Source organism: Malaclemys terrapin, chromosome 9, assembly GCF_027887155.1.
Source record: "Malaclemys terrapin pileata isolate rMalTer1 chromosome 9, rMalTer1.hap1, whole genome shotgun sequence".
Lineage (NCBI taxonomy): Eukaryota > Metazoa > Chordata > Testudines > Emydidae > Malaclemys > Malaclemys terrapin.
The window spans coordinates 74,627,190-74,648,328 of record NC_071513.1 but is presented as its reverse complement, the minus strand read 5'-3'; the positions used below and the strand labels follow the sequence as shown (position 1 = coordinate 74,648,328).

Here is a 21,139-nt window from a genome sequence, read left to right as displayed (position 1 = left end):
TTCAAGTCAAGCTCCTATATCAGCATTAAGTACATTATATCAGGAAACCTAGAATTCCAAAATTAGAAATTGAACTTACAAGGTACACCATCAAGATCATCATCAAGCGATTTAATAGGGATTCCATCAAGATCATCTATCGGAGCAGCATCAATAGGAATTCCATCAACATCTTCCAGTGGTGCACCATCAAGTTCTTCCTCAATGGGAGCGCCATCAAGATCATCTGGTACTTCCTGCAGGCAAATACATTTATGGTAAATACTTAAATTGCTTCAGCTAGGGGCTGCCCAATGAGTGATCTAAATTGTTTACTTTAATTTCTCTAATCCATTTCAGGTAACATTTACTTACTTGCTGGATTTTATTTTTTTTTTAGTTATAGCTTCAAACACATCTTAAATAGAAAATAAAGTGTTCCTGGTAACACATATATTAGTGCATTACTTTAAACTGATATTTGCTCCCTACACTGCTGTGTAATTTCAATAGAAGTGACTAAATTATCTCATACAAAACTAGGAAGATGAAATTTGTCCACACATTACTTTAAAAGTTCTGCAATATCCATATCCAAAGGAAAGGAGGATGAAACACATACATAAAAGTACAGGTTTGGCTCATGAGGCAAATGCATTAATTCACTGAAGGACACACAGCTGTGCACCTGACTTCAGATATGTGAAAGATTCCCTGAAAGACTTTAAACTGAGCAAACTGAGGCAAATAGTCTCCCTCCTTGGTAGCAATACAAAGCAATATTCACATAATTAACCATTCCTAAAGAATCTTTCTAATACATTAGGCACAAGCACTTTCCTTCAAGCTTGTATGCTTTCTTGACTCTATTGTTAGCATTCACAATACAATAAGAACAATCCCACTTTCCAATTGTATTTCAGTTACCATCTCTTGTATACTATATTTTGGCAGTGCTGCAATGCAAAGACTTGTTCTAACCCTGTGTTTGTTTACTAGCCTCCAGTGACTTGATCTTCCTCACTTAGGATATATATATTTAGTTATAAAAACATCAGTAATCATCCATCCCATGCTCTGGGTGTTTAACAACTAGGAGTGTACAGTGCATCCCACTGTAATTATATATCCAGGCACCTCACACAAACATCCTTCAGACTGCCTCTCCTGGAAAAAAACAAAAGCAATTCCTGGCTCTGATAGACCAAGGTGGGGGTAAGCAAACTGCAGAGGCCGTCCTGCATAATGACATACCAACACTAGTTTCCTCATTTAAACTGAGATACTTCCAGCTCAAGTAGCTCCACTAATTCCAACTGTGATACTATGGCAGAGGAAGAAAGACTTTAAAAAGTTAATACCAACACCTTAAATTCTACCTAGAAATTCACAAGTCAGCTCTACCAGGTACTTAAGAGTACAAAGTAAATGGCCTGTCACATTCTGCACTAGCTTCAGTTTCCAAATAATCTCAGGATGTAACCCCATGATATACTGCATTACAGTAACCTAGTCTGAAAGTGACAAAGGCATGAATTATGGTAGCAACATCCATATCTGAAAGAAACAGTCATTTATCTTCCAGGACATAGATGGAAAGAAGTTCTCTTGGATGCTCAGGTGACATCTAACAGCCACCTCAAGTTTATCAAAATTCATAAATTTCAAACCTGTCATAAACAGCGGTGACACTCAAATCGGGGGTGCCAAAATAATCCTTGCCAGTTTTTCTGGTTGCTTCACCCTATTTGCATCGTTATCTAGGTTTAGTTTTAGTTAAGCCAAGCACTTACCTCTATTTCTTTTTCTTCTATAATATTTACAAGCCCCAAGAAAATATTCTGCAGTTTGATCAAAAAGGGTTCTGGATAAATTGCCCAGTCTTCCCATGCTCTGAAGCATGTCATTACCCGTTGCTAAAAATAAAAAAATGCTAGCACTTTGTAATAAGAGGTATTTTAAAATTATCATACGTTTATAGCACAGCACTATAAAACTATAAAGTTTTAAAACATGCATTTGGCATATAATCAATTTTCAAGAGAAAAACAATACTATATGTTTTCTGTACATAGAAATTAGAAATAAATTTAGTTTAAAAGTAGCAAATGGCCATTCTCTGTTAAGGTTTTATAAAGTCTAATTATCAACCATTAACAAATAAAAAGGGTGAAAATAAGATTGTGTATTCTGTATCCGACAATTTCTTCTCACATTAAGATTTCTTACACTGAACCGTAAATTGTCTAATACAAAACTAAAAAGTGACCCTACCACAACAAATCCATTCTCAAATGCTACATATCTTTCCCAATTCCATGAGTATATACTTAATTACATATTTAATCTATTAGTTGTTGTATTTTCTTCATTTACATTGATCTCTACCCATCGGGCAAAAACCTTCTAACAGAAAAGCTGTTTTTCTTTTAAGCATTTTAAAAGTAACATTTGTATAAGGACACAGTTTGAACACAAATTCAAAGCTACTATCTCTATGATAGAAGAGACAGAAATGGAACTCTGAAAGTTCAAAATGGTACTATCCTTAATTTGGAAGTTTGGGGGTTTAATCAACTTTTGTTATGAACACATTCTCTTGTGCAGAAGTATATTACTAATTCACGTTCTCAATATGTCATATTAACAATAATGCACATACCTTGAAATTTTCCGACTGTAAATGGCCTTGTATTGTACGGTAGGTAGCATTGAGATCAGAAAATATCTGACATAATTTTGTTTCAAAACTGGAATTAAACACATTTCTTAAGTTAAACAGTGTAACATGAGGATTGTAATCTAGTTCATACTGCGTGCACCTGGAACCTATTCCTTTTAAATACTGTGGTTTCATCATGAGGATTCACAGCCATGAACTGAACTATAACACAAATACAGTTACCATATGTGAAATTTGCTTCAGTGAATGGTGGAATTACATGGGGAGATACCCATCAGTGCTTCAAACCCTTTAGACTATGTAGTAGGGATGAAGTGGTATAAAAGCACTGTATCCAGGCAGGAAACAGTCCTCCTGTGAAGACACCATGGAAGACAGCCATAAGCCTCTCTTACAAGGCCTGACATGGGGGCATGCTGAGTGGAGGGCTGCAATGTTTTGGAGAGTCCAAAGAGTGCTGCAGCCCACAAGGCAGCCTTGGGAGGCTACCATAACTTTAACAAGGCTCCAAAGAAACCAAGGAGCAAAAGGGTACAAAGGCTTGCTCCCTCTCCCTGGTCGCAAGTTCTATACTGTGCCTCTTATAGTGCTTGGAAAATTTTGAGTTAGATTCTGTGCTATAGCTATCTTCCAGATTTTCAAAGGACAAAGTCAACGTTTAAAAGAGACTTCTGTCTGCTAGATTTACTTCCTAGACAAGTAGCAACAGCTCCAATTCTATAATGGGGCTCCATGCTGGTGTGAGGGGCCACCTGCGTGACTCTAATTGCAGAAACTGGGGAGAGAGGGAGAGGGCTGGAGCTAACACGGAACAACACAGACTGGAGGAAAAAATATTTTGATATTCTTTCAGTTGTATTCTTTGTGCGTTTGACAGGATTTCATATATAGGTCAGTTTCTTGATTTCCTTGTACCATATGCTTCTCCTGTTTATGTGGGCCTTTTACATAGCAACATGGGAGAGAAGAAACGTGATTGTAAAACAGTAAAATTCAGCAAGGAAACTTAGGGACAGATATATCTGAAACACCTAACAACTCGTATTTTTAAAATGAATTTGATTTCAAGTTGCCATTGTCTCTTTCACTCCAAAAGTTCAGCACGTTTGGAATTAAATTCAGTACAACTGACCACAAAATAAGAAACTGGGGTGATAAACTATGTCACAAAGGAGCAGCTGTTCCTATCATTCTAATCCCTGCTGCTATTTGATCCACTGATATGAATTAGGCTACAAAAGGGTGACAAGAGTAAGATGAAAACTAAGAAGCTAGGTGAGGGAAACTGTGCAGGGAATGGAAGGAAAAAACAGAAAGTTGTTCAATGCAGCAGCCTGACTGTTGCAAATGGGTACTGCGATCTTAAGATCACTTCTAAAATTCAAGCCAATGAAAACCATGTGCATAGATGAAAAGATGGTCATGGGGGGGGGTATACAAGCAAAAAGGGCACACCTACCACATAGTTTAAAAGCACGCTATATACTCAGAGAGCACGATAATGATACCATACCAGTAAAGTGAGGAAGGTTTATCCTTTCCTATTTACAATACAATATTGCACTGCCCCTTTTATCCAGAGGGAAAAACCAGATGAATGTACTTTTAAAGCTATAATTACATTCCTTTATTTCTATAAAGAATTTAAAAAACTTGATACTTACAATTTTCTATAATATGAAGCATTGGCAACTTTAGCTGAAGAGTTGTATAACACATCCGACACCAAATATAATCTTGCAATCTACAATAAAGAGGATCCAAATTATGACCAACTTTTTAAAATTTAAATTATGCTGTGATAATATTGTGGTATCTTGGGATAAATACAAGACATGCAAATTCAAAAGACTTTGGTCTATTTTAAATTAAATTAAACTAGCCTGAAGCCAGCTTTCCTTTCCTATGCTTATATCCATTTCCAGCAAGAACAGTCATCAGAACTTCAGTACATATATATGCTGTATAATCATATCAGGTAAAGATTAGAATTCTGATTTGTTTCTATATGTATGAAAACTCACAATATTCTATTCAGACAGTGAAAAGGCAACCTCCCGTGTCCCCCCTACCTACAAGGCTAATTTGGAAGGAATGGAAAATGGGAAAAGTTTTGAATGGAAAAATACTAGGCAAAGAGAGAATAAGAATTTGCTTGAACAAAATGGCACTTCTCAGAAGAATGGAAAACCAACTTCAAACTCTGGTTATATACAGAAACTCAGTATCATCTTACACATGGAGAACAACACTTTTAACTGCATGCACCCATTATAGAGAAAGGTCCCCAAATTATACATAGTAGGATTAAAGAAATTCTTCATACCTTTTTAGGAAGAGGAGTCTTCAGAATAGACAATGACTCCGTAATGCAGTCTACAATTTCTTCAGCAGCTTCAGCATTATTAAGACAGAAAACCATTGCATCGCCAATATCGTTCTTACGAGGTGTTAATCCACGCAGGATTTCCTCTAATTTGTCTCTCTGCCTAAAATTTCACAGTGTTTTCACATTTTCATTTAAATTAACAGCACTTTGCCTATAAATTTCTAATTAAGCTTGTAGTGAGATCAACTTGTTTAGGGCCAAAGTAACCTTAATATTATAATCTGTTGTATGTTTTCAGTGATTAAGGTATACGTATTCATTAAGATGAAAACCTCCTAAACACAAAATGTAAAGACAAACTAGCCACTAAAACAGACCAAAGGCTACTGAAAACTCTTCTCTAGTCTACGCCAAGTTATACCCTATTTTAAAAAGCTACACATATTACAATAATTATGTTGGTGAAAAGAAAGAACAAATAATGATATAGAAGTCCGCACACTGGCTTTTAGCAACACATGGGGAAAAAAGGTTGGCAAAATGGAAGATGTTTATAAGGAAAGAAATGTTAGACTCTATTTTTCTCTCATAATAGCATAACAAGTGATTTAATTACTCTGACTTCAATAAAGTTATTCCTAATTTATGTCTATTTGAGAGGAGTATCAGGCTTGTGATTTTCAATCTTTTATGAGGGTTTTGGATACAAAAAGGTATATACAGGAATACTTATTGTGAACTCTCTTTAGTATACAATAGTCTTAGAATTTGTTTGTCAAATGGAAGACAAGACCGTAGGGAGAATAATTTAATTTTCCAGCTTCTGTTTTGAATTGAGTTGAAGTTAACATGGCTGTTTTCAATAAGTTCAGCCACAAAGTTTCTTTTGTAACATAACACTTTGTGCACCACTGTTGTTAATAACAGTCATCGCAGTTACAGCAAATGGAAGAACAGAACTCTATATTGCCCTGTGAACTAAGTTTCCCTCTGCCAATTAGTAGCTATTTCATATTTTAATTTCCAGTCAATGCAATCAGTAGAATAAAGGTCAAGATAGATCAAATTCTGGTGACAGGATGAGCAAACAGGGACAACATTTACATTTAACTCTTTTCAGACATCCAAAGCAGGTAATGTTTTACCTGCTCATTTATTTTCTCCAGCCCAGCCTCTGGAATTATATTCACCCACCAACAGATGGAGATAGGAAACCAACAAATACTTTGACATCATCCTCCCAACCCCATAAATAGGGGGCTACACTGACTTAAGCAGTCTGAGCCCCTCTCAAGCAGTTAAACAAGCCAGGGCAAGCCAATTCAACACAATCCAAGTCAAAAGTGAAAGGTGACTAGAAATTAATCACACTAAAAATCCATGAACTGTACTAAAAACATAACAATAGTTCTAAGAGAGTTCCAAACTCCTAACATTACAATAAAACACATTAGGGCATCTGGGATGGCATATCATATTACTTAAAAAAAATAAAAAAAAAAAATTTGCAGGTAAGACATTACGATGACATAATTGAAAATACTAGATCTTAAGTTCTTACTCCTCCTTAAGTGCCCCCTTCTTGTTAGGTTCCTCTACAAATGCTTCAGTTTCTTGCTCTTCGGACATCCCATGCAGGTATGGATTTAATGGTGGTGGCCTCCAAAATGATCCATTTTTGAACATACGAAAGTCTTCTGTCCTCCACTTGGTTGGAGCGTCTCCCTAAAAAGAGCAATAATATTTCACTATGTTCCTGTATTTTATCATGTGCAACATTGTGAATTATCACTAACATTTTACTTGCCTGTAAAATTGAATAAAGCTTCCATCTGTAATATACATGGGCTGGAGTCTGGTTTTCAAACAAAAACCTAAGCCAGGACAGGGAAAATAAAAAGTAAAGCATGTTATTGCAAGTATACATTTGAAACACAATTAAAAGGAAATACTATTTAAAGAAATGCAAGGCATCAATATGCAACTCCTTCCCCTCATCCCACTCTGGCCACAAAGCGACCCAAGAGCATCAGAAGTAGAGTGCTGCCCCTGCACAGTGAGAGCAGCTTTGGGGAACCAACACATGGAGATATACACAAGTGGCATAATGAAAAGCAAAACTCCATTAGAGCTCCCTGTGCCCCAGGACTGAGTAGGATTTTGGTAGCACAGCTACTGGACCTACACAAATTAAGTGGCTTGTCCCACTGCAAGGGGGAGGCATCAGCTTGAAGGGCTACTATAGCCCCTAAGACTGCATTAGAAGCTGTAGAGGTACTCTCTAGAATATAGTTCAGTTACTCAAGTTGTACATGAGGGACCAGAACTGGCCAAAAGTTTTCCAACTGAACAGTTTTCCACTTGAAAATGCTGATTCGACAAAATCTAAACATTGTGACAGGCCAAAGTGCTTTGTTTAGAATTTTATAATATAATAGCATAAATTAATATGACAGTCAAAACAAAGTTGAAATGAAGCACTTCAAACTTATTATATATATATATATATATATGGAGACATACCTTTCTCACAGAACTGGAAGGGACCTTGAAAGGTCATTGAGTCCAGTCCCCTGCCTTCACTAGCAGGACCAAGTACTGTCCCTAGCAGATTTTTGCCCCAGATCCCTAAATGGCCCCCTCAAGGACTGAACTCACAATCCTGGGTTTAGTAGGCTAATGCTCAAACCACTGAGCTATCCCTCCCCAATGCAATTAAGGTAAGGTTGTTTTGATTTTTCTGAATTAAAATTTTTAATAAATTTTTTTTGAGGGAAAGTTTGAAGTTTCATTCAGATTCAGGACAAAGGGAAATTTCAAATGGTCAGAGTTTCTTGTGAGACAGAAATTCTGAATTTCAACCACAGATCTTATCCAATGCCTGCTCAAAGTTAACAGAAAGACGCCTAACTTTTACTGAAGCCTGGCGTTCATGTAACACGTTGTGTAAAATATGCATTTTGTACTCTACTATTATTAATGACATTGAACTCTTTCGACTACTAGGAGTCACATGTCATTTGAAAGATAATTTTACTGTAGATTATCAGGAAGGTTTTGACTTCACCAATGGCTTTAACGGCACGAGTATTTAGAGCTCACCAAAACAGTTTATCATTGGAAAACACCCTTTTGACAAACCAGAATTTCACTTAATAGCACTGACAAAATTTTATTTTTTAAAAATTAGAAAAAAATCTTGTTGAAAATCTCAAAACTGAATATTTTGTTATTTAACAAAAATATTCAATTTTTCATTTTGAAACTATTTTGTTTAGAAATTTGTGGGGGAGGGGGGGTTCATTTCACAAAAAATTTTGACTTTTGGCTTTTCATCCTGATTCAGGATACATGAACAATTAGTAAAACTCACTAATTTCCAAAATTTAACTTATTTACATTCAAGATATCCACCCAGAAAGCATCTCCCACTACAATATTTTTAAAAAGATAATTACTAGCAATAATTGAAACAGATTCAATGTTACTGCATATTAAACAAAAATAAGCACCTGAACATTGGATTGTTGATTTCTCGGTTCATGATCATGGCTTCAAACATAGGCCCTTCACGTACCACAAACTCTATCATTCGATGTATCAATGCGAGCAAATTCCTACAACAACAACACAGTTAAAGAAAAATGGATTCAGACCTAACGCTATACAAAACTACACTCCACCTAAGATACTATAACTGTGTGCAGGAGATTATTTTGCTGTACTGTTAAAAAAGTAGTATAAAAATAAGGTAACGTGGAGCAACGTTAAAGCCGTGCATCAAGAACACAGGCATACTAAAATGAAAAGATGCCTGATAAAGGTGGAGTGTGCATTTTCTAAGTGAAGCTTTTACTCCTAAACATCAACAACTTAGCTTGCAGTCATCTTCTGCCTTAGTCAAAACTAACCTAATGATCTTAGAAAAAAGGGCAACTGAACACCAAAAAGTGATCTAAGTTAGTCAACAAATAGTGATCCCTGAACTAGTGCTGATACATTTTAGATTTTAATGTATCATTTAGTGCTGATACATTTAAAAAGTTAGTCAGTGTTCTGTAGACTGTGTCTACTGTTTGCTTGCACTCAAAATTAATACAAGTTATCATTTTAACCTATTTAATAGAAACTCCATCCAGCTTTCAAGCTAAAGACATACAAAAGAAAGAAATATCTGAGCGTGCAAAATTGTGCATCAGCTTTCCTGACACAAACCAGGTGGAGATTTTATTAAAATTAGGCCACTAAGGAGCCAACATCCTTTTGGCCAACGTTTAAGATGTATGCCATCAAAACAACCCTGTAACATCATTTATCAAAACATACCATTTGATGTTTCATCCATTTTGTAGCAACCCAAACTCAAAGAGCCAAATTACAATTCCAAAATCTATAAAGAAAGCTAGGCCCCATGTTGCTCCACACAACAGCCTTAGATATTCACAGTTAGACAAATCTGTCAGATTAAAATCTGAAAGTATTTTTTAATTTGAAAATTTAGGCCCACTCAAAGACTGGTAAAACAACTCCTGCAATATGGTAGAAACTGATTTTCAATCAAAAAATATTTACTATTTAACAGTGACCTTCTGTTGGCTAAACTACTATTAAAGTAGGATGCAAACTAGTTTACATTTTGAAACAGGGCCCTAAGTTTTCAAATATAGGTCACAGCCTACATATATCAATGAAAGGCTTCATGATGCAAGTATTTCAGATAAGGTGCAAGCAAAACAAATGCAGCTTTACTTTTAGCTGGTTTGTGTTTCTACCCCATATTAGTTATTTAAAGCAAAACAAAAGGATATTGGCTCTTTGAACATTGTACGCACATTTCCCTTTCAGTGACCCCAAAATAGGTTATAACCCATAAAGTGTTACGTTTAAAATTTGGTAACTGTTCATAAAAGAAGATACAGAATTACTTCATTTGTGTCTCCATGTACCAAAGTGCTTAATATGATTACTAGGTAATGATTATTTTATTTTTTACCATCTTAATAGTTCAAAGCTCTCACAGATGTAAAGTTCTTAAGCGGACAATTTTTTTCCACAAAACTAAAGAATGTAATGAAAAAATATTTAAGACTAAAGAAACAAAATCTGCCCCTTTAGCTTTAGAAATTGGCAAATGGTCTGAATTATGTATTAATTATTAATAGGACTACATTTCCTTCATATATCACACAAAAGACCAAAAGCAGTACTTCAATTAAGCCCTACCTATAACTCAGGGGGGTTTTGCATACTAATACATTTGACAATCTTGGAAACATTCTGCAGAGAACAGACTCAAAATAATTCTGCAAGCCATTTTATTCAGTGCAGGGTTCTGAAAGTCCAAGTAGCAAGAATGTTTCACAATGTGCAAACTAACTGTATTTGAAAATAGTGCAAAATTACAATTAGACTTTCAAGCCTCCTGATGCTGATAATATCACAGTTTTTAAGGCCAGAAGGGATCACTGTGATCATCTAAACCAACTTCCTGCATAACACAGCCATGGAAGTCTACCTAGCAACTCCATCATCAAGTCCATTAACTTGTGATTGAACAAGAGAGTATTTTTAGAAATATATCCAGTCCTAATTGCAAGACTGAATATGATAAAAGATTTAGCACATCACACTTCTGAAAAGGTCATATCATTTCTAATACCTACAGTGAGAATCCAATACTTTAAAACCAGTTTCTCTTGCAAAACAATGAAAATGCAAACAGAAAATCTTCAGTGTTTAAACTAAAATATATGCAATATTAATTATTGTTCAAATGAACAGGAAGGAAACTGGCTTTACAAACTTAGGCCCCTGATCTTGCAGATATTTACACGTTATCTGTAATCATGTGAGTAGTCCCATTGAAGTCAATCACATAAATTAAATGTTTGCATAATAGGGACATTGTATAATATTTTCCCACTACTGGCACCACTAACGTCACTTCAATTAAGTTTTACCAACAGGAAGCTAAGAAAACGTTGAATTTAAAGTTATTTCCGAATACAGTTCAGTTAATATGTGATGAGTACTCCTCACCACATGAGCTTTCAAAATGCTGCAATACATAAAATGGGAGCATAGCTTTCTCTGAAAGCTAGTTGCACCACACACACATTCCTAGTTTAATACTTGCTTTACTATCCAATAAATCTTTCTAAATCTGATTTTACAGGCAAATCCCTGCTGGCCACTATAATTATCCCACATCATTATTCAAAAGTTGCATCACCCTGAAATTTAGCAAAATTACTACTGCATTTGTGTATACTGTAAAATATGTTTATACTACCTGCCTTAAAATATTTTTACAAAAGCCTTTATACAAAAAAAAAAAAAAAAAAAAATAGGGGCTATTTTATGACAATAAAAACAGTGTAGTACAAAAGGATGATAGTTTAAAGTGCATTATTTAAAAATGTCAATTATCTTAAGTTGGCCAACAAAAAATGTCTTTCAGTTACAATAAAACCACATTTATTGGAGCCGATCGTACCAATGTCTGGTCAAAAACTGTATACTTTCCCAATCCATCCCATGATGTTTTCCTGGTCCCCCGCTGCCGCAGACAGTTCAGCTGGTGTTGCTCACCAAGGCCAATGTCAAAGAGAATTTGGTATTCTTTTGTGTTATTTACTTTTTAAAACAGTGTTGTGTTCCTATGTTTGGGAAAAGGTTTTAGCTTAACTGAGCAAGGGTATACCTACATCAATGCTTCTACCGTTACACTAATGTGAGGCCAAAATTAAATACATACTCCTTGCATTACAGAACACCCTTTTCCACCTGATTACATATCTAGTTGACTGCTGTGTGTAAAATTAAAAAAAAAAAAAGGTAACTTAAAGCTCAATTAATAGGGTCAACTGAACCAGAGTTCTGAGTTATATGTTCATAATTCAGAAAAGAAAGCATTATACAGAAACATTACAGCCCTGAAGTATCCAGGTGTTAATGGCAAGACCTACAAAATCATCACTAATCTTAAATACTTCTCAGACAAATGTTCTCTGATGAAATTACACAAACTATACCCTAGTATTCAACTCTGGCTGCTGAGAATCATAATTGTGTTCTTCTCCACCAAAAACTGCTGAGGTAAATATTAAATGTGAAATATAGACTGTAAAACAAATGAATTTCCATTATAAGTAGTATGAAAGAACCATTGCTCAGTCAAGCCATTACCTTTTCCTCAACATCACAATTTTTCTTTAAAATTCCGAAGGGGATATTTTCTATATTTAGATCAGTAATAATAAAGAAAAACATGTACCTTTCTGTTGGGATAACCACTTTGACTATGGCTTGCGACAGAGTCTGTATATGAAGTCACATCAGATAATAAACATAGAATATGTGAGTATTGTTAACAAGTAACAAGCAAAAATATACATATGCATTGAAAATACTACACATCTATCACAAGATTTGCAGGCAATCACTGCTGGAAAGTTATAACTAAGCAATTACATAAAAAGCAGATGGTTGTGTTCAGTGAATCATAAAAGTTCACTAATTGCAAAGTATTAGAACATTCCTGTCGGAATGCACATCAATGCACTGAATAAGTACTACACTGAAAATAATTAAGGAGTTTTAATTTATGAAACAATTCTCAACTATTTGACCTGGCTCATACTGGTTTTTGCTACTCTGTTCCCAAGCCTTTTAAAAAATAACCCTATCATTTAAGTGTCATTCATTAAAGAATCAACAAATTCTTACAAATGTAAATCAAATTGGTTTGTGTTTAAAAAAAATACTTACCCTTCATATTTACTGTCACAGCTAATGTTCTAAAAACCTCTGAAAATATTCTGAGCTATCCTCAAATACTGACTCAATATATTAACTTACTAGCAGCCATCTAGACAGAAGAACTATTTTATGAGCTCATTCTAGTGTAAAAACTAAGTTATCTGAATTCAAATGTAGCATTTGCTTTAAAGGAAATAATTTAGATACTGCAAATTTGGCAGCTTACAAAAGGGGGGACGTAGGAGGAAAAAAACCCAGGGAGCTTGGAGGGGGAAAATGATGGCCAGATTTAAGAGAGTAATGAAAATAAGACAAGGCCCAATACCATGGCCTAATGTACTCAGACAATGCCTCAGGGATAAAAGTCCCTTGGGCTAAGGCAGGGAACAGCTCAGTTTGCGTAGCTAAGGGCCACCAGAAACAGACTGAACAATGCAATTCTATAAAGCCGTTGAAAAAGACTACCATAGATTTAATATTTATAAATTAGATATGGCCCAGGGTACATTTTTAAGTTACCTTCTCAAAATCCTCCTTGTTTTTTGGTGGTGGTAACATTGGAGCATTAGGGTTCTTCAATCTCTCTCTAGGCTGAGCGTTAAAAGGCAGTCCTGATGGAGGTGGTGGGAGGGTGTGTTCCATCATGGAAGGTGGAATGTATATTGGGTGTGGTGGAATCGGTACAGCTTTGCCCCAACCTAGCTTCATTTCAAAGGACATAATCATCTTGCCTGCAAAAGTGAAAGGTTGATAAAACTGAAAGCTATGTCAAAGCTGTGCCACTGTCTGCAATGTTTCATTACAGCTTTGGTGCTTGGGCCTGCCTATACTAAGGTTAATCTGTTTTCGCTTAAACTATATGGTAAGATTATACCAAGACTGCAGATTACATCATACCAAAATGAAAGCCCACTACATAAATTTTTTTTGGAGGGTTTCAAAGTATGCCTACAGGACAGTACAGTGCACATAACTTGAATTTTTAAAGGATCAACAAGATCCAGGGTAATCATAGGTTCTTTGCATATATACTGAAGCTTAACACTCCAAGCCCTGGTCTATACTAGGACATTTCACCATGTCTGACCACAGCTGCCAATCATTTTGACTGATCCACAGCTGAATGCTGTTCCGCAATCCATATAAAATAGAATGAAACATGGTCAGCATACTACATTTAAATCCTAAATGTAGTCAGAATGGTAAAGCTTCAGCAAATATTAGCTTTCCAAATACTAGTTTTCTCCATATGGAAGTTCTGAAATGAGTATTAAACATTAAACAATAAGCTACTCCTTAAGGAAGGCCAAAGATAGCATGAATGTAGGATACAGGGAAGGTAAGAAGCTTTCATTACAAAACAGGAAGTATATAAAGCAAGGACAATAAAAATAGTTAAATATTTATCCAAACTGGGGAATAAATAAGTAACTACCATGTTAAAAAAATCTGATGGTTTTATTCACAGATAAACAGTTTAATGAGTGCAAATCAAAATTGTACACTTAAATTTTAAATGTATTTTTGGAGCATGATCTCTTCATTATCCAAAAAATTCTGCCAGAATGCCCTCTGGGAACTTTCAACTTCAAAGTAACCATTAGCAGTCATATTGGCAAAATTAAACTAATCACAACTAGCCATTCTACAGCTGGTCATATCTTCCTTAATCCAAGTGAAAATACTATACTCACTGGCAACAACAAAAATGGAAATGTGGGCTGGAGAGAAAGACTTTCCCCTCATCCCCTTACATAAAAGCAGTACTTTAATAAGTACTTTTTCTTTCAAGGTTTATGTTGTATCTTCACTTGGAAGATTCTTCTCTTTATCCCTTGCCAGTATTACAGCACAAGGTTTGTGCATCAAGTCTAAAACTTTATGATCACTGTGTTCAATTCAATTGATTCTAATACTCAAATCAAATTGATGAGCTATAAAATAGTCTATATAGCATTATTTTAGGCCTAGTCTACATTAAAAAAGATTTGCCAATACAGTGGTACCATACTAGTAACCTAGGCCATGTCTGCACTACCTTATGTCATCAAAACTTAGGTTGCTGAGGGTGTGAAAAAGCCACACCCGAGCGACCTAAGTTTCGCCAGCATAAGTGCTCGTGTGCACAACCGACGCTCTCCTACCAACATAGATACTGCCTCTCGTTTAGGTGGTTTTATGATGTCCACGGGAGAGCTCTCTCCCATCGGCACAGAGTGGCTACATGAGCAATCTTACAGCAGCACACATGCATCAGTACAGTTGTGCCGCTGTACATTCACTAGAGTAGACATGGCCCTAGTGTAGACACGCTAATATCAGCAAGAGTATGCTTTCACTGTATAGTTACACCATTTCCCCAAATGAAATAAGCTACACCGTCAAAACACTTTTTTGCAAGTGTACCTGCATCTACAATAAGATTTTGGCAATATAAAAATTTTGTAAAAATATCACACCCCTAATCAATATTAGTATACCAGCACAAGTTTTAAGTATATACCTGCCCTCAATTCACACAGCTTTAACTATTTACCAAAAATAACCAATTCACTGGTAACCATTTCAACTATTATAATATAGTGGTATCTCTCCCACCCTCTGCAAAAATAATAATTTATAATATAGTAGTATCCCTCATACCCTCTGAAAAAAACTATTTCCACTCTCAGAGGAAAGGAAGCCATTATAAGACTTTTTAAATAGTGTTTCAAACTGCACTAGCAAGTAAAAATGAAATAAAAATATGGTAAGTTTCCACCTTTTCTATGACACACAATATTTTCCATTATTTCATTTTGAAAGAACTTAATTCTAAGATACATATCTCCCAAACTTATACTTCAAGCCTCCCCAAAAGGTAATTATGACTAGACATAATTTAAAGTCCCGTTTACCATTTAAATTCTTTAATGCTCGTTCAGCATCTCTCCTGTTCATAAAGGCAACAAAACCACAGTTCCTCTCTCTTGCTCTTTCCTCATCGGTTCTTGGCCACATAATTTTAACACTAGCTAATGGTCCAAAGCGCCCAAATTCTTGACATAACATCTCTTCATTCATCTATAGGAAAAGAAACCAGAATTAGCATCCAGTTACAGTTTTTCCAAGGCACCTATATCACCTTGGTATCTAAGTGTTGTGATATTATTTCTCTCAATTCTCTGAAAAACAGGAGATTATGTAGATGCTTGGGAGTTTTCAGGGTGGTGCTGCTTATGGGTGCCATTCTAGGGGGAAGGCCCTCTTGAAAAGGAACGTTACATATTCTGACCCAACCACAGACAGGCTTCAGCTCAGCCTTATCTTTTCCAGCAAGGAGTTCTATAGCAGAAATGCTTCCACGGAGAATGCCCTACCCTCAGTATTCGAATGTCTAAACCTGGATCTCTACAGTGCCATAACATTTTTCACTAATATCTAATGCTTTTTTTAAGTGTATAGTCTGTAATCATAATTAGCCACCATAAAACAAAATTTCACTGAGATAAAAATCTACAGCAAACTCCTGAAAGAGTTCAACTGGATCCAATGTAACTGCTGCTCTTAGTTACATGGCTACATCCAACATTACCTGAGGATTAATGTTTCCAAGGTATAAATTCGTTGTGCTTGGATCTCCAACATCATGTGAACCTGGTGCGTAATCATCCAGTACTAAAATGAAGAGAAGATTATTATAACCCAAACATTAATTTAAGTGACACAATACGGTACTAAATGAAAAAAGAATCTATATTACCACCAGAAGATCTGTTTCTTCTTGAAGGAGCATCCACTATATAAAAAGAGATTATGTATATTTAGTCTATACATTTTATAAAACAAATAAACATATAAAATAAAGATTACTTACTGGAACGGCGCTGGCCATCTGAATCTGACTGAGGTGGCTCAAAACGACTTAATCTACCTTTTGTTTTATGCCTTTCATCACGCTCCTCTTGAATTCTACAAAAATGTTAAATACAGGTAGCAATTACCTACAATTCAAGTTATTTCTAATAAACAATTTTTCAAATAATATCTTCCAAAATATGATTCTTCAGTCATTTTAGCAGTCATTTTAAAATGAAGTTAGTAGCAGTAAAAAATATCAAATTGCGAGTCAAAGTTTTCCACTTAGCCACAGAAATGGGACAACTCAAATAGTCATCAATGTAATCTTCCCCATTCCACCCCCCTAGTGTGCCTTTACCCCAACCTGGATGGGCCACCTGTAGGTGCGAGAAGTTGTTCAATTTACAAGATCAAGGTCTAGGGCACCGGTCTGAAAAAAAAATCAGGAGACTTGGGTTCTGTGCCCTGCTCTGCCACTGATCTACCATGTGTGTCTAGGCAAGTCACTTCACCTCTCTGTACCCGTTTTCCTCTCCGACCTTTTCTCGGTCTTGTTTAAATTTAGATTGTAAGCCCTTTGGTGTAGAACCTGTTCTCATGTTTGTACAGTACACAGCACAATGAGGCTCCAATCCAAGCTGGGGCCTCTGGGCACTAATGTCACACAAATTAATATTCAATCATTGGAAGTATTGCTGAATGTAGTGATTTTTCTTAATGTAGATATCTGTGTTTTCGGAACTAGAATAAGACCAATTCATTTCATATACACAAACTAGCCATGAGACAGTAAAAGTTTGGTCAATATCAACAAGTGTCAAGTATCAGAGGGGTAGCCGTGTTAGTCTGGATCTGTAAAAAGCAACAGAGAGTCCTGTGGCACCTTTAAGACTAACAGATGTATTGGAGCATAAGCTTTCGTGGGTGAATGCCCACTTCGTCGGATGCACGAAGTGGGCATTCACCCACAATACATCTGTTAGTCTTAAAGGTGCCACAGGACACTCTGTTGCTATCAACAAGTGCTATCTGTGGATTTATAACCCAATGTCTCTATATCAATTATCAATCCCATAAGACTCCCAGGTGTCCTTTTCACCTATTCTACCTTACCAAAACGTGTAATATCATGGCACACAGATATTTTATCATCTGTGATATAGAGCAGTGGTGGGCAACCTGCGGCCCGTGAGGGTAATCCACTGGTGGGTGGCAAGACAGTTTGTCTACATTGGCTGGGAACGGCGAACAGCAGCCACTGGACTCCCAATGGCTGCGGTTCGCCATTCCCGGCCAATGTAAACAAACTGTCTTGCCACCCACCAGTGGATTGCCCTCCCGGGCCACGTGCAGCCATCTGCATGAACCCCAGCTGCATTCACTCTGTAGGTATAGCCATATTGAATGATGAAGGAATTACTTTTTAACAGCATGAGAAATATTGTTGGTTGAAGTTAGCAGTCAATTAGGCAGCTGTAATTACCACACAGGTGTGCAGTTAATGACAGATTAATTACCCGTGGACCAGTAATGATAATTATACCTAACTCTTAGATATGCTATCCCTAGATCGCAAGGAGGTAAACATTATTCACTCTGTAGTGATGGGGAAACTGAGGCACAGAAAGGTGAAGTGAGTTGGCCAAAGTCACCCAAGCAGGCCAGTGACAAAACAAATAGAGCGCCCACATTTTCTGAGTCACAGCACACTGTTCTCCCTATTGCTATGTGATTCCTAAGTGTTGTGTCCCTCTTACTCCAGCACACTTTCTTGCAGCGGAATGGGAATAATGGTCATGCTTTGAAATGTTTGAAGTGTGTGGTTGCTAACAGAGCCAATGAGAGAAATCTCAGATATGGTCTGTTTCCCAAGAACTTTTATTAAATGGTAGCTACAGTAACTTTAAGCATGCGAGAAAAGATTGGTGTCTCCCCCACCCCTACTATTCCCTGAAACATACACTTAGAGCCCTGCAAATCTGCAGATTCCTGCTTTGTATCTGTGGATATTCGCATACATCCCAGTCTACCTGCAACTTACCCCCATATTCTTTTCCCAGTGTCCCCCATCTGACCTCCCACCCAACCCCATTTATCCCTCCCCCCCATGATCCAGCCCCAAACCCCTCTCACCCCATTCCTCCCACTTCTCCACCCCCAAAAATGCTCCCCTCCCCATCAGCAAGCATTCACGTCTTTGTAAATGGGGGGGGGGGGAATTGCATTCCCCCAAAATAAAAAAAAAAAATCCAACAGACATTTTAACATTTTAGTCGTTTTGTGCCTTACAACATTTTCCAGACATCTGCCCATGTTGGGACTCAAACTGACACTGGCAAGTTAGTAAAGTTCAAAGGCTTACTGCTTATCCCCTTGAGTTATCTATCTGCTGTGAAAGTTTTAAGACAACAAACCCTATTGGCTTCTCTGTATGCACATACTCAGTGTAACCCATTTGGCACATGGGCCTTAAGAGTGCTTGACGGCATGCTTAAAAAGAACCAAACTCTTTGGCTACTAACACTGAAATCGGACTTCCCCCAAAGGGCTAGTGGATGCCACGCACTTTGTTGGCATAACACTCAAGTGTTTGAGACCCTGACATGATGATCTCAGCCCTGGTTTGAGCTCTGTAAGAAGGGAAATTCAAACATTTGTGCCATTTTTCCTAATTTATTATGGCATTCCATGCACAGTCAAACTTACTGTTTTAGTTCTTCTTTGAAGAGTTCTAAATTGCTCTTTTTCTTTTCTTTCTCCCCCTTCTTCAAAGGCTAAAATAAAGGATACATCAGCCAATATTTCAGAAGAACATACAATGAATGGTTTGTCAAAGAAATGTTTGTGTGACCCGTATTTTAGATCATTTCCAATCCATATTATCTTTGGTCTACAGGTTTCCAATGACTGAATCACAGACAAAAATCCACCTTTAAAAACATTAAGGCTGAGCCCTCTGAACACAGAGTCAGGAAATACAAAAGTTAAAGTTGAATATAAACCTTAACTCTGTCTTCGTGCTTATACATTACAATGAAACCTTTAATTTTGTTCTCATTATCAAACATTATCTCTACAAGATACATATTTAACATCTTGTAATTCTCTGTCAGTCTTAACACTTATTTCATCACAAAAGTTAACTACATCCTTAGTGACGAAGGGCAAGTCTTTCCTACAGTGCTAGATTGGCAGGAACATTTTTACAGCAACGTGACAGTGAAGGGCTCAGTGGGAGGAGTAAGATGCACTCAAGAAGTGCAACTAAGTAGCTCTTTTTTGTAACTGAAAATCTTTGCACGCTGAAATATCTTCTATGTTGTCCATTAGTATCCAACTCTATCATCTAAATCCACAGCATATTGTTTTATGTTTGGGGTGGGTTCGCATTAATATCACTTGTTACTTTCCCACACTAGCACACAATGCTATAGATGCTTCACACATATCTAAAGATGGTAGAAAGAATTCTATTTAGGAAACATGATTAAGTAGCTAAAGACTATCATAATGGATTGACACAGGAACAGCATTAAGTCTGCAGGTTAAACCTTAACTTGCACATTTTCTGACTTGAGTGTTCAGTTGCACAGTCAATGTGCCCCTAACAGTTTTTGTATTTTTTTCCAGTTTTTTTAAAAGCAAAACAAAATCAAACTAACCATATACAGTATATGCAAACTGACAGAAAAGAGAGAAAAATGAAAGAGAAAGTAAGTGCTTCATCTTAGAAGACTTGCAAGTCGTGCAGACTATTGGTCATAACTCAAAGAACTGAAGGGATTTTTTGCTTCAAAAAAAAATTCACCTTGAGACAGAGACCAAGCATGGAAAATGTAGATCAGTCCAAAAGGTAAAAGTTTCTTAAAGTTACACGCATCTGAAAACAGATGGTTAAAATGAAAACTGTTTTGAAACCTTCAGAATAGCTGGTGCTACCAACTATATATACTTCAATAACGATTGGGAACATTCTTTTAATATTCACCAAATACTAATTCATGATCAAGTTATCTTGATTAAAAAGAATATTAGAACATGTACAATATTTCTTTTGCACAAAATCAAGACAGAGAGCCATTTTTAGAGAGCCATGGATACCAGTCTGCATACAGGGCTAGTAGACCTTTGCATTCTAATCTCTACAATAACTTACTATATGGTTTGGGCAAATCGCTTAATGTCCAAATCTTGGTTCCTCTGATATGAAAAATGGGGATAAAACTATTCTACTTAGTTAATGTGTATAAGTGCTTTGAAGAGGGATTAAACAGGAAGAAAATATTTTGAGAAGAATAACTTACAGGCTTTTTGGTTTCTATCATTAGAAGGGATGGAGGCTTCTCATTAGAGGATGGCTGATTTGGCTGATTTTTTTGATCTGAAAATCGTGCTGAAGGTTTGTAGATTTTACCTCGTTTTTCATCTGTTTCATGTTCATCTGGATTTTAAAAAGGAACTCAGTTAACAGTTACTACATAAAACAACTGATTTCGTTCATTATTTATTTCTGAAATTTTGTCTCCAACACAATCAAAAAAATTAGG

At 36.4% G+C, this 21,139-nt stretch overlaps 1 protein-coding gene across 2 annotated transcripts in view; it reads right to left on the bottom strand.

Annotated features, from left to right (window-relative positions):
• U2SURP (U2 snRNP associated SURP domain containing) overlaps positions 1–21,139 on the bottom strand; it is a 78,519-nt gene that overhangs the window by 18,624 nt on the left and 38,756 nt on the right. The window contains exons 5-20 of one of the 2 annotated variants that reach the window (XM_054039045.1): positions 20,897–21,033; positions 19,299–19,366; positions 16,609–16,703; positions 16,495–16,530; positions 16,327–16,409; positions 15,650–15,815; positions 13,272–13,483; positions 12,268–12,311; positions 8,504–8,608; positions 6,799–6,865; positions 6,553–6,716; positions 4,989–5,151; positions 4,327–4,406; positions 2,642–2,729; positions 1,773–1,895; positions 80–236 (exon numbers count right to left, since the gene is read on the bottom strand). In XM_054039045.1, coding sequence (XP_053895020.1) covers positions 80–236; positions 1,773–1,895; positions 2,642–2,729; positions 4,327–4,406; positions 4,989–5,151; positions 6,553–6,716; positions 6,799–6,865; positions 8,504–8,608; positions 12,268–12,311; positions 13,272–13,483; positions 15,650–15,815; positions 16,327–16,409; positions 16,495–16,530; positions 16,609–16,703; positions 19,299–19,366; positions 20,897–21,033 — 1,788 coding nt within the window. Of the gene's footprint in view, positions 1–79; positions 237–1,772; positions 1,896–2,641; positions 2,730–4,326; positions 4,407–4,988; positions 5,152–6,552; positions 6,717–6,798; positions 6,866–8,503; positions 8,609–12,267; positions 12,312–13,271; positions 13,484–15,649; positions 15,816–16,326; positions 16,410–16,494; positions 16,531–16,608; positions 16,704–19,298; positions 19,367–20,896; positions 21,034–21,139 lie in introns of those variants that run through there. The other variant, XM_054039046.1, reaches the window with a different exon arrangement.